Here is a 14658-nt window from a genome sequence, read left to right as displayed (position 1 = left end):
GATACACTGACAAGAGATTAATTTCCAAAATATATAAACAGCTCATACAACTCACTATCAAAAAAGCAAACAACTCAATTGAAAAATGGGCAGAAGACCTAAAGAGACATTTCTCCAAAGAAGACGTACAGATGGCCAACAGGCATATGAAAAGATGCTCAACACTGCTAATTATTAGAGAAATTCAAATCCAAACTACCTCACACCAGTCAGAATGGCTATCTCAAAAAGTCTACAAATAATAAATGCTGGAGAGGGTGTGAAGAAAAGGGAACCCTCCTACACTATTGGTGGGAATGTAAATTGGTGCAGCCACTATAGAAAACAGTGTGGATGGTCCTTAAAAAATAAACATAGAGTTACCATATGATCCAGCAATCCCACTCCTCGGCATATACCCAGAAAAGACAAAAACTCTAATTCAAAAAGATACACTTACCCCTATATTCACAGCAGCATTATTTACAATAGCCAAGACGTGGAAGCGACCTAAGTGTCCATCAACAGACACATGGATAAAGATGTAACACATACACACACACAGACACACCCTGGAATATTACTCAGCCATAAAAAAGATTGAAACAATGCCATTTGCAGCAACATGGATGGATCTAGAGAGATACCACTTATATGTGGAATCTAAAAAAATAATACAAATGAACTTATTTACAAAACAGAAACAGACTCACAGACAGAAAACAAACATATGGTTACCAAAGAGGAAGGGGGGAGGAGGAGGGAAAAATTAGGAGTATGGGATTAACAGATTCACACTACCATATATAAAGTAGATAAATAATAGGGATTTACTGTATAGCACAGCAAACTATTCAATATCTCATAATAAGGTACGATGGAAAAGAATTTAAAAAAGGAAATATATATATATGAATCACTTTGCTGTACTCCTGAAACTAAAACAATATTGTAAATCAACTACACTTCAAAAGCAAAAAAAAAAAAAGAAATCCTCTTCTATATTAACTCTGTTTCTAATGAAGACATACAAAGATACTCTGTATCCTCACTCAAGAAATATGAACTGAGTTGGGAATGATGAAAGCCTCCACAGTCTTATAAAACCATGAAAGATACAGATGAGGCAAATGTGACCTTACTTGACAAATCCCAGAGTCCTAAGGTTAGGTGATACCCACTGAGGCTAAAGAGATGTGAGTTGAAAATGCAAAGAATGATACCGTAGGAGCCTGATTTTTTTTCATGCATAAAGGAATTTTCCTCTCATTTTTCTTCACTTAGATACCAAAGTTTCTTCCATTTCAGAAGAGCACTGTTGTTTTTATTATTTCTCCCAAACTCTCTCCAAAACTACTTGTTAGTTTTATTTGAATTACCTATAATCATAGGCTGTACGCTTGGCTTTCACACAAAATAGAACAAATACCTGCAGTTCCCGGTTGTGATTCTCACAGAGTAACTGAAGAAATCTCAGAATCGGCTGCATGATGGCAATGGCAGGACTCATTGTTACTTCCTCTGCAGACTTTTCCTCAGCGTTTCCCGCTTCTGATCCTGGGCACATGATGTCTATTTCTGGATCCATTTCTCTTCTGTACACACAGTATGCTTTGGATGTTGCCGAAGAAGCTTCTGTTAATTGCCCTTTCATTCCCTCTTTTAAATGTAATGATGAATCTCTTACTGAAAATAAAGCAGTATTCTTATATTTATGAATGAACTTCCTTTTGCTAATTAAAAAAAAAGACAGTTATCCAAATTCTCTAACAATTGAATTTAAAATCACCTGACAAGAGGTGCAAGAATTTCCCAAAAAGAATCTGAGGTAGCAACTAAAAATTTAACTTTGCACTGGGATATTAAAAAAAAGATCTTAATGCTTAGCCAATTTTAGAAGGGCTCCTGTCTTTCTGATAAATATAAAATGTCAGAGTTCTTGAATACGAGAAGGTGGGAAAATAGGGAAAACTTCAAAAATGTTAATATTTAGATGATTTGTATTTACTACACTGATGACTTCATTATTCCAAATACCAAAAATCTTTCATAGAGTTTAGTGCTGTAATTCCTGTTCTTACAGTTTAAATTTCATGAACATTCAGGTTTGGGCAGTTGTTCTTTACCATACATTTCACAATGAAATCAAACATTTTCATGTCACTTGTTGCTTTGCACTGATAGCTCCTTGCTTGAGCTTGGCCCTACAGAGCTCTTTCAAGGTCAACCCCATGACCACAAAAATTCAAGGATGGAGTTCCATAAACAGAGTCACAGCTGGAATAATTAGACTAAGACAAGTGAGATGAAAAACATAAGAGAGATCTAAAAACTGTGTTACCCCTCTTTTCTCTCACTCTATTCTCCCCAATACTCAACTATTTCTTTACCTCTCATTCGTGGGCCAGATGTCATCAGTTCGTTGTCATCATCCCTTTTTTTGTTACCTAAGTCTATGGTATTAACTGTCACTGTTGATCTTATCTCTTTCTGAGCAGCCTTCATTCGGTCATAGAGAACTTTGAAGAATTTTTCTGACTTTTTTTGTTCATGCAACTGCTGGTAGAAGGAATACTGCAAGAAAACATATTTTAAGACATCTATACCCAAGGGGAGAAAATAATGTTTTTACGTTTGAAATAAACATAAGCATTATGGATAAAAGTCTATATTTAATGTGCTGCCCATGATTATTTCATAAACTGACAGCTTTGCTAGTCTCCTGTACTATTTACTGTGTCCTAATAATAGCTTGTATTTGCTTAGCACTTTCCACTAAAATCCAACATAATTTCATGTTACTGAATTCATCTCTACTGATTATTTGTTTTAAAATTTTACAAAGGTACTGTAAGAAGTGGTATGCAAAGAGCTCTTTGATTTTTATATTATTATGAAGTCATGTTTTGATTCAACACATATTTATTGAGGGCCTACTATGTGCCGGGTCCCATGCTACGAAGGGATAGAACAAACAGGGAAAACAACTACAGTCTCTGCCCTTGTGACTTTGTAATCTAGCATGGAAAACAACCACTAATCTGATGGTAAATGTGAGTCTACGAAGAGTTATTTTTCTCTTTGTCTAAATTATAGTACATTTAATTTAGAATGTGTTACCATGGCAGCCTCACTCACAGGAACCCACTGATAAGTAGGCACTAAATTCTTTTGGTACTTTATTAGATACGTTGCTTTGCATGGGGTCTAGGGCAAGCCCACCCTAAAAGGTATAAAATGAATTCTGCTTTAGAGTAAATAATGATGTAGAAAGGATTCAACACCCAAAGTATGATAAAACATATCTCACGGAGAGGTGGAAATACTGAAACTTGAGAATATCTGCCCTAATCATGGTCTGCTTAATGACTTCAGGAAGTAACCAAAGAGGTAGGAGATGGGAAAGGTGATACACTCCAGAGAAGTCAGGATTCACACTGGGTGGGGAAATTGTAAGTTATTAAGACTAAAACCTTGGAATAGATGCAACGCAAACAAGAGAAAGTAAAAAAAAATTAATAAAGATAATAATTCCAGGAACTGTGCTGATAAAAAAGAGTTATATAACCTTGATGACAGACAACGGGAAGAAAACATCTGAAGAAATAATGACTTCCAGATCAACTAGAATTGACCATAATCCAATATATCTAAACAGTCAATTTTGGGGAGTTTGGCTCCTGCAGATATGCTTTCCTGAAAGAATGCCTGAAACCATGACTCATAGGTCCTTGAACTTATAGGTGAGACTCTAATGACATCAGGCCTTGAAATGGATGCCTGTCCTGCAATTTGTGATGTGGGCAATGCATATTCTCAAAGTGTTTCATGAAATCTTACAAGTTGGCTTCATACCTACAAGGGGGAAGCTCTAAGCAGAGGGCTAGCAACAACTCAAGAAAGCAGGCCAAAAAGCCACAGTAACCATAGCAACCACAGTGAAACAGTCAAGCTGGTTCTGTTAATTCAAAGGATAAATTCAGCATTCAGAGACCTCTATGGTCCCATAAATTAAGCTGATGCTTGAACCCTAATATTTTCAATATAATGGGGTTAGAAGGTAGAAAGGGATTCCTATATATTAATGAGGAAGTTATAGAACTTTGTGGTTCTTTTAAAACAAAGTTTTTATAATTTATGTTGTTCCTTGACATATATTATCTCATTGATTCTTTCAGTGCAACTGTGTGATGAACACGGTATCCTTATTTCCATTTTGCAGATCAGTAAAATATGGTTTGGTGAATGTAAACGACTTGCCCAATATTATGTAAGTAGTAAGTGGGTAGAGCTAGGATTTAACTCCAGATTCTCTGATTCTAAATCACTAAATTTATAAAATAACCTCTTAAGCTCAAAATATCAGATGATTTACATAGACTTTTAAAAACCAGGGCTCTATAAAGCTGAACAGTATGATTTTAATAAAGATAAACAGTATGTTTTTTATATGTGTATATAATCTCAACAGGCAGCATAACGATTTACCTCACAAAAGAGGTGGGCTTTGACTGGGGAAGCATCTCCATGAGTTTCAGAGTATAAGAGGAAACTCTAAGGTTTTGGGGGGAGCCACGGGTGATAGATAAACAGATCTATGTGACAGAGGAAGGACTTTCTGCCAAGAAGGGGGTGGGGGAGACTAGAAATGAGAGGACAGAGAAGAGAAATGAAGTGAGGAACCAGAGAGATGCAGTAAGACCAGGGCGTGACGCACGGTGATCAGCCAGTGAAATTTCCTAGGAGTGAGGCAGTAGAAGGATATTTTAGAAAGGAGATGTCTGTAGTGGTTAACAGCACAGACTCTGGAGCCAGTCGGCACGGGTTCCAATCCTAGCTTGATCTCTAACTAGCTATGTGAGTTTAGGTATATCTCAGATTCTTCTTTGTTAAGATGAGATAGGACACAAGCTCCTGAACAGATTGCTTGTGAGGATTAACCAAGTTATTACACAGAAAGCACCAAGAATAGCACTTGGTGGAGGTATTATGTTCATTGTTGCTATTATTAGCGTGCAATTTGAAATTGTAATCTAACCACCTCCTCTACCCTCCCCCTCAACCATTCTCTAATAAAGTACATTAAACAGATAAATTGATTTATGTAGCTAGGAGGATAGAAATTAAGGAAGGGGATCAGATTCCTACCTCAGGACTACAGAACCTGCCAAGTGCCAAGACAGCCCATGAACTGATAAGAAAGCAAGACATTAGTGGCCAGCGAGACTATGAGAATGTAACCCCTCCTGGATTTTGGCAGAAATCTTGGGGAGGGCAAGGATTCAAGTTGACCTCAACTAGACCTCTTAGGGCCAGGAGCACACAGTTGACATCTGGGTTACACAACGATGTAGATAAGTGAGAAACCCGAATCGTGTAAGGCTGGTAAATGAGACTGTCATAACCCATCTTAAAAGAAGGTTTTCTTCTACAAAAATCATTGAATGCTATCCACATCGACAAATATTTGTTGAACGGCTATAAAGCACCATAGATATAAAGAACAAGACATGATCCCCTACTTTAAAGAAGATGACATTTAACTGGAGAGACAGGATGTCATATAAATAACAACCAAACAAAGCTGCACAGGCAAAGTGCCAAGTGAGCATCAAAGAAACAAATGCTGTGGGAGCTCAGATAAAGGACCAGTCCCAACGGCCCCAACCAGACAGGGAAGACTTTGTGAATGAGGTAGAATTTGATTCAGACCATTCATTCATAGAGCCATTCACTCCTGAACATTTATTGAATCCCTAGGCTGGGCCAGCCATGGTGCCAGACACAAGGGATGCAAAGATGGAAAACATGTGGTCTCAACCTCTAAGGAATCATAGCCTGATGAACTCATGAAGAGGCACAATAAAGTGGTAGAAATGCTACTGAAGATGTCTGCAGGATAGAGCAGAAGTGTACAGTACCTAGTGGACAATTCTGCCCAGTGGGACATAGGATCAGAAAAGGCTTCCAAAAGAAGTTCATGAGTTGAGTCCTTGAAGAGGAGAAAGTGACATGAGAAACGGCACAACACATCTAAGGAACTACAAGAGCTTAATATAGCTGGTGCACAAGAGAGAGGATGGGGGAGGGGAGAGATGGAATAAGAAAGGAAAGATGGAAAACTTGAAGAGATTAGATCACGAAGGATCGTATGGACTACGGTAGAGTTTGCCTTTATAGGAAAGTGACTGATTTTAAGCAGGAGAATAACGTGTATTTTGGAGAGATATCTTTAGAGGTAACATGATTTTTTTTTTTTTTAGTGTTTAATTAGATGTGGCTTCCACTTGCCATGAAGAGGGAAAATGGATTCTGGATTTTCCAATTAGTTGTAAGCATCGTTTCCTTCCTGACCAAGGCAAACCTAGAAATATCAGATGAGTGAGTGGCAGGGCTGGGAGGATGATGCCTGTTCCCTGGGAACACTTCCCAGCTCTGGGGATCACACAACGAGCGAGCTCTGCCTTTAGGTGTGGGGGGGGAGTCCAGGCACAACTTGGCAGGAATTTCAAAGTGAAACACGTGCCTTGTGGAAGCAGTGGTCTGATCCTGCATGCAAGTGAGCACACCACTCACTGGAGCACAGCACTGAATAGATGAACGGTGACTCTCAAGTCACCCCTCCTGAGGTGAGTGAGCAAACAGAATGAAGAAAGAAGACATGGTTCTTCTCTCCCCACACCAGTGAACGCAGGGAGAGGCAGCAGGGTAACACACACCGGGAGATTTGGGGCAAAAGGGAAAGGTAGAGTTCTGAGCTTCTGAAAAAGTATCTGAGATGGGTGGGGAATGTTATGGGAACTTGTTTTAATGCCAAATACTGTGCGAGGAGTTTATATATATTACCTCATTTAATTAATGCACTTAATTCTTTTTCTTCTACATTTAATTCTTTGATGAGTCAAAATGTTGTCCTAATTTGCTGAAAGTAAGCCTAAAATTTCCCTAAGCAAACCAGAATTTCTGGTATCATGTTAGAAATGATGCTGCTAAGAAATGTTCTGCTTCACTGAATAATTTGTGAAGCTCTGTAGTTACTACAGCAAATCAAATAAATACATAAGGAAAATGTGGCTGTTTTTGGGTGGAGGGACAGTCATGAGAAGCTTAACGAAAAAACATTACTTTCCCTGGGTTTCTATAACAAGTAAATAAGAAATACAAAATAACAAAATGTAGCAAATGGTCATGATGGTAAGCAAGTACCTGAGTTTGTGTATTTCCTCCTTCAAGCAAGGCAATGCCAAGTAAAATGCCTTCCGAAAAAATTCTGTCATTTTTGGTGTTCACTATAACATCGATGACAAGTTCAGATGCACCTTCTTTATCCAGTAGACACTGAATATCTGACATGGATATCCCCATCTTATCTGAATCTTGTCCAGAAAAGCTTCCTGTGATTAGGAAAAACAAATAAATAAACCTTTGTCAGAAGGCAAAATTAATTCTAATGTTCAAATCCATTGTTTTATGAACCCAAAATTGTGCGAAGGTTTTTTGTTTTTTCGCGGCACGCGGGCCTCTCACTGTTGTGGCCTCTCCCGTTGCGGAGCACAGGCTCCGGACGCACAGGCTCAGCGGCCATGGCTCACGGGCCCAGCCGCTCCGCGGCATGTGGGATCTTCCTGGACTGGTGCACGAACCCGTGTCCCCTGCATCGGCAGGCGGACTCTCAATCACTGCACGACCAGGGAAGCCCCTGTGCAAAGGTTTTTAATAGTGCTTTTTAAATTTGTTTTTCCAGTTTTATTGAGATATAACATCGTGTATCAATGATATATAACATTGTGTACGTTTAAGGTGTACAACATAATGCTTTGATATATGATACATTGCAAAATGATCACGACAATAAGATTAATTAAATTCATCATCTCATAAAGTTAATTTATTTTCCTTGTGATGAGAACTTTTAGGATCTATTCTCTTAGCAACTTTCAAATATGCAGTACAGTATTGTTAACTATAGTCATCGTGTTGTATATTACATCTCCTGGATTTATTTATTTTATAGCTGGAAGTTTGTTCCTTTTGACCCCTTTCCCTTGATTCCCTTACTCCCCACTCCCTGCCTCGGGCAAGCACAAATCTGATGCCTGTGTCTAGGAGTTTGCTGTTTTTAGATTACATATGTAAGCGATAGCATGTGGTGCCTGTCTTCGTCTGACTTAGTTCACTTTAGCATAATGCGCTTGAGGTTCATGCTAGTTGGTGCAAATGGCAGGATCTTCTTATTTTTTCTGTGGCTGATAATAGTGCTCTTTAAATGATTTTTATATTTGTGCTATGTTAAGTAAAATACTAGAGTAGCACTGCATGCAGACACGCTCTAAAAATCCGAAAATGAGGAAAAAATGATGTCTTGCCTCCTCCTTGTGCAGATTTGCAGTAGGCTCCAGAGAGATGTCCATTCATACAGACACCATAATCGCCTCTAAAGTACCGATCCAGGAGTATTTTTCTTAATGTAGTACCCTGATAAAAAGGATAAGAAAAGTGTAAGTTATTATTTCTTTTTCTAGCAAAAGAAAAAATATCAATACATTAAAGTGCCACTTAAAATGCATTTTATCAATTATTTCAGACATGGAAAAAGTAACTTTATACTGCATAATATTTTTTAAATTTTATTTATTTATTTATTTATTTTTGGCTGCGTCGGGTCTTCGTTTCTGTGCGAGGGCTTTCTCTAGTTGCGGCGAGCGGGGGCCACTCTTCATTGTGGTGCACGGGCCTCTCACTATTGTGGCCTCTCTTCTTGCGGAGCACAAGCTCCAGATGCGCAGGCTCAGTAGTTGTGGCTCACAGGCCTAGTTGCTCCGCGGCATGTGGGATCTTCCCAGACCAGGGCTCAAACCTGTGTCCCCTGCATTGGCAGGCAGATTCTCAACCACTGAGCCACCAGGGAAGCCCTGCATAATATTTTCTGAGGCAAAAACTTGCAAATATTTCCCAAGAAAATAACAATAGTTTTGCTTCTCCCAGAAATAAAGAATAAAATATAGTATTTTCAATAGACTGTACTAGGAAAATCACAAACACTATACATTTTAAATTGTTTCAAAAGTGTAGGTAAGAATATTTATGGTGGCTAAAGAAAACACAGATTAATAAATACCCTAAGAATTGGAAAGAAAAAGCCTTAGTTAGAGGGGCTCAGTAAAAAGAGCTAGAAAAGTTCTGGGTATACAGCAGGTGCTCAAAAAATTAAGCTTGATCAGACAAAGAGAATTATATTTAAACTCCAAGTGCTTTATTCCGAAGACAGTGGGCAAAAGACAGTGTATCAAACATGTAATTCAAAAATTCCTAAATCTTCAATTTTGTATGGATTACAAGACATTTTTTAAATGATATATTTTGCAGTATAGTTGCCTGCATGTACATAAGAAATATAGACAACTCTAAATCTTCCAGTTTACTGGTTATTATTTTAAGAGACGAGAGTAATTTTTAAAGTATTATTTAAAGACTGTATGTTTAAACTATTTAAATTAACACCACAACTGCCAAAGTAAGGAAATCGTGGTCCAAGAGCTTATGTAATTGGCTGCAGATCATGCGGCTAACAGGTGATGGAGTAAGACCTGAACCCAACTCTTGATGGCAAAACCCAGCCACTTCCCCGTGCTGCATTGCACGCTCCCTCCCCAGCATGCCTGCCTTTTATGCTGAGACAGGTGGCTCTCATTCCTCCTTCTCTCTCTCATGCTTTGGTTGTCCTTGTTTCTCCAGCCTTGTTTCACGTTTTGTCCTCAGCTCTTCTCCCCTCAGCTTCCTTCTCCCCATCAGCAACTTCATCTGACCCTTGCTTGCACAATCACCTGTGCAGGTCTCACTGCCAAGTGTGTCTCCTCCAGCCTTGACCTTGTTTTCCTGAGCCTCTCATCCTGTTTCCACTTACATTTCCTTATCTACATCTGGAGATTCTAGTGGCACCTCAAACTCAGCTTTTCAGAAGGGAATATTCCTTCTCTCTTAAACCTGTTTTCCTCTCAAACTGAAGAAATCCAATTTATTTCAAGGAGATCACATCGTTCTGGTCTTTTAGGCTCCAAACTTAAGGGATCATCTATTAACCACCATACCCAACTTGACAGTGATTTGTGAAAACCCGCCTATTCTACTTTTTCAACAGCTGCTTCCAAAAGCGTCTTCACACATTATATAATAACCAAACTGAACTATGTGATGATTCCTCAACCACAGTTTTCTACGTCTTTCTCTTTGTTCACATCATATTCTCTGTCTGAAAAGCTCTTCTTCTTCTTGTTTATGGACATGTCCTATCCTCCCTCCATTCTACCAATATTCATTAGGTACCAAGTGTGTTTTAGGCACTATCTTAAGTGAATAAGATATAACCCTCTCCTCAAAGAATTTGCAATACCATCGGTTCCATAATAGAGATGTATACTAAGCCCTATGGAAGTGCTTAAGGGGAAACAGCTGATTCGGAAGAGGCTTTACATGGCAAACCTCCCCTGCTAACCCAGACGATCATCCCAGCAAAGCTGTCTCGTACACAGTGTGGAACAAATATGTATGTCCTAAATGTCACAGTGCCAAGAATTTCAACAGGCACCCAGAGCCTTATAGCAACTTTCATTTATTGACACTTAAATTTGAGAACACAGACATTTATTATTGCCTCCTATTTCATGTTTTCTTCCTCTAAGACTTTTTCATATAGGGGTGTTGTGAGTAAAGGTGATGATCAGTCTTGGAAGAGATAGTGAGGTGTTAGGAGCTTATTCTACCAGTGAAGAGAACTCAACTCGCCCCTGTCAAACCAAAGTGGGGCACTTAGAGAAGACGTAAGAAATGAAATTTTCTTTTTTTCTTTTAAAAGAAAGCCTTTTGAGTAAATTAATTTCATCTGGCCAAAGAAGCATCCTTCCAACAGGGGAGGAAAAACAAAATAAGACATTTCTTTGGAATCAAATGGGCTTTTACTGTGTATCTCATTACAGCAGAAGGAGATGCTAGGAGAGACCTTTTTAGACCCATCAATTATAAGGCTGAGGTTGTATGTTGGGGAGAAAGACATGAGAACACATTGACTGAAGTACTTAATTTCTTTAAAGCGCACCTCAGTTTGCTGCACTAATCATGGTTCTCACCTCTACACATGAATGGATTGCTTCTCACTCTAACCCGGTAACATACAGTTGGCCCAGCTGTAATAAGTAAAACTGACAAATGTGAAAACACAGGACTGATTTTCTTGAAATGGTACAAGTCAGTGTCACTGTCTGGAAGAGAACCTGTTGTGAGTAGAACCCCAGGTCCATGTGAATGAGCTCCCTTTTTATGCTCTGTAAGAGCCTTTTAACCACATTAATCCAAGAACTCAACCAAGAGATAGAAAAGCAATAGTTTAAAGGATAAATATTATAGAAAGCTACATTTTACCCTCTGTTTTTAAAAATGCTCTTTATATTGCTAGAAGAATAAAGCTGTTCAAAACCAATCAGACAGTGGAAGTGTTTCATATCAAATTAAAATGAGCACCATACCTGCCATCATTTCTAAATTCTTTTCAGGCAGATGAAATCACAGGTGCTTATCAGATTCATAAACATCTAAATCAAATGAGCAACATTCTTCTTATCTACTTCCGGCCTAGTTTGAAGCATATATTTTTTAACTATGTGACATTCAGAATGCCACCGAAAGGAGATGGGGGCTCCCTATATCTCTGTTCTCAACTCTGGAGCCACACTGTCAGCATTTCAGTCCCCTCTATGCCACATACTAGCTGGAATATCTTAAGTTACTTCACTACCCTGTGTCCAGTCCCATAATTGTCAAATGGAATGATCATAACACTTACTCTCAGAGGGCTTCAGTGATGATTAAATAGGGAAAAATATGTAAAGTACTTTGAACAGCTCCCACCACATAGTAAGTGCTATATAATTTGTGTATAATCGATGCTGTTGTTGCTAGTATTAATATTATTCAGATCACAGAACAGTTTACAGTTGACAAGGTGATTTTGTACATACTTTCTCACTTTATACCAAACCGTCCCACATACTAAGAAAATGGCAAAAATAATAAATGATAAACTACTTGAAAATCTTTATTTGTCCACTATTTTAATCAGTCCTTAGAATTATATACTTGTGAGCTAATGGACCCGGGGCTCACAATGGACCTTCCAACTTCAACTAGGTGGAAAAAAATGCTACATTGGTTCAAACTCCATAGTTTTCAAAAAAGGCAAACTTTGGTGCTAAACATGAATGAAGAATAGGCAGAGATGGAACAGGATTCTGTTCTGTTTGTCTTAATCGTCCTCATTTAAGATTGGAAAACTTTAGATATTGCCACGTCACAAGTTTAGCAGAACTGATTCCTGTTGTCAAATACTGAGTTCTGCCTTGAGGCGTGGGAGGCAAGTATTACGTCCAAACCTGTCTTGGCCTTACAGTGGTGACAGCTGAGGGGCAAGTCATTTACCCAAATTCCTTTAACTCAAATAAAAGTAATTGTAGAGCCATGGTCAGAAATTCTGGTGCCAGGGTTATAAATAATAGTCTCAGAGCTATAATTGCCATGGCAGAAATTTGGGAAAGAACTAAAAACATATTTCGAAAAGAATTCTACAACAATTGAGAAGTTCAACTTCTGTACTCGTTCTTCAATTCCAAAATGAATTCCTGACTGAGCTTCCCAAGAAGGTGTCTTTGTTAGATTAGGCCAAGTAGCAAGGAATGTCCTTCCCAGTCTTTTCAATATCAGAGTCAATTCCAGGCCACAAGACACAGCTTTTAGCCAAAGTCTTCATATGAACACATCCCAGATGTACTAAATGTAATGTAGCCAACATAACTAACAACCACCTTCTGAAATTACAACAAAACATCTCCATAAAAAGAGAAGTCACACTGACAGTTTGTGGAAATCTGAGAGGATGGGTTTTTCCTGGCCATTTCCTGTTGCATCAACTCCAATGGATCAAAAATTAAGAAGCTCAGGACTTCCCTGGTGGTGCAGTAGTTAAGAATCTGCCTGCCAATGCAGGGGACATGGGTTCGAGCCCTGGTCCGGGAATATCCCACATGCCACGGAGAACTAAGCCCATGTGCCACAACTACTGAGCCTGCTCTCTAGAGCCCGCGAGCCACAACTACTAAGTCCACGTGCCACAACTACTGAAGCCCGCACGCCTAGAGCCTGTGTTCCACAACAAGAAAAGCTACTGCTCGCCACAACTAGAGAAAGCCCGTACACAGCAACGAAGACCCAATGCAGCGAGAAATAAATAAATAAATAAATAAAAATTAAGAAGTCAGAAATGATTGCCTTTCATGGATAGAAAGGATAACAAAAATGTATTAGTCTTAGAAAGGACTAGAGGTTTTCTTTGATTTTCAAAGAAGCACAGCCCTGTTTGCCTTAACGGGAGTTAATAGCATTAGGAGTGAAGAGTCCAAGGACGTGATGTTTGAGGTACTGATTCCACCTCTGTTCCTGTTCCCTTGGAAGTATCATACACTAAAGTAATATTTTTTCCACAGTGTGCAATATCATCAAGACATCATCAAAATATGTCACCACAACCAGAATCCTAGAAAACTAAGCCCTCAACTAGAAATTCAAAAGGTAATGAAAATTGCAAACTGAAGATGCTTAATTTAGGGTTTTCCCTCCAAGTCTAACAATTAGCTGCTAATCAGCTTGGATAAGATCTGTAAGGAGGTGATTGTATGTATCTATAGTCTCCACACAATCTTATTTTAACATTAAACTTGATATTAGTCTAACTAGCGTTCCCCTAACCTTTTCATTAATGATAGCCTGTCTGATTAGATATTTTTCCTCATTTGAATTCCCAGGGGTTAAAAAGGTATGTATCTAATTTCCAATAAATTATTGCAACAGCTGTATCCTAGTGGAATTACATTAGATCCGTCATTATAATCAACTACATCTTCAAGGAACTCCTTGGAGGAAATGTGGCCAATCTCCTATAATCCAACTGGCTAATGGTTTGTATTTCTTGGTCACTGACTCCAAGGAATGTAAGCCAATTCTTTCCCCTGATGATTTTCCCCACTTTCTTAAGATAAGAAACATAAACTTCAATAGGAGTAGTTATTATATACATTCACAAGATGCTCTTCATCAATCCAATGACACAATCATGATAATTTTGAAAAACATACAGATGTTTCAATAATTCTGAAAAGAATTCTGAAATTCCTTTTTTGTAAAGGAGGTTACAAAAAAAAAAGAATGTGGAAAAATTTTAAGCCAATTATTCATACGCCACAATGGCAATCTACTGCCATCTCCTTTCTTCCCTTTTTCTAATTCACTGTAAAGACATTATATTTCTACCATGTGTCAGGAACTAGTAAAGGGGGTGCAAAAAGCAATTCTGCAGCATATGCTGAAAGAATTGTCACATATGTAGAGGGTATATGGCACTGTGTTTCAACATAAATAAGCCTCACTAGACCATTTGATTCCATTTGTGAAATTTAAGCATTTACACAGTAAATGATATTTAAAACATTTGATGATGATACTGAGATAAGAGCGACTTAAAGTCATCATTCTGGGTCTATCAAATATCCCAGCCTCTAGACAAACAAGGTTGCTCAGAAGGCTTTTCTTAGAGGATGCGTTTGTGCCCTCTAACTAGTGAGAAGTAAAGGAAACTAT

At 38.4% G+C, this 14658-nt stretch overlaps 1 protein-coding gene across 2 annotated transcripts in view; it reads right to left on the bottom strand.

Moving 5' to 3' along the window:
- ITPR2 (inositol 1,4,5-trisphosphate receptor type 2) overlaps positions 1–14658 on the bottom strand; it is a gene marked incomplete at its 3' end in the record, with an annotated part of 533638 nt that overhangs the window by 159336 nt on the left and 359644 nt on the right. For both annotated transcript variants that reach the window (XM_079715959.1, XM_079715960.1), the window contains exons 38-41: positions 8346–8454; positions 7186–7373; positions 2370–2553; positions 1409–1665 (exon numbers count right to left, since the gene is read on the bottom strand). In XM_079715959.1, coding sequence (XP_079572085.1) covers positions 1409–1665; positions 2370–2553; positions 7186–7373; positions 8346–8454 — 738 coding nt within the window. The remainder of the gene's footprint in view (positions 1–1408; positions 1666–2369; positions 2554–7185; positions 7374–8345; positions 8455–14658) is intronic.

Source organism: Hyperoodon ampullatus (assembly GCF_949752795.1).
Source record: "Hyperoodon ampullatus genome assembly, chromosome: 11".
Classification (NCBI taxonomy): domain Eukaryota; kingdom Metazoa; phylum Chordata; class Mammalia; order Artiodactyla; family Ziphiidae; genus Hyperoodon; species Hyperoodon ampullatus.
This window is presented reverse-complemented; position numbering and strand designations above follow the sequence as displayed.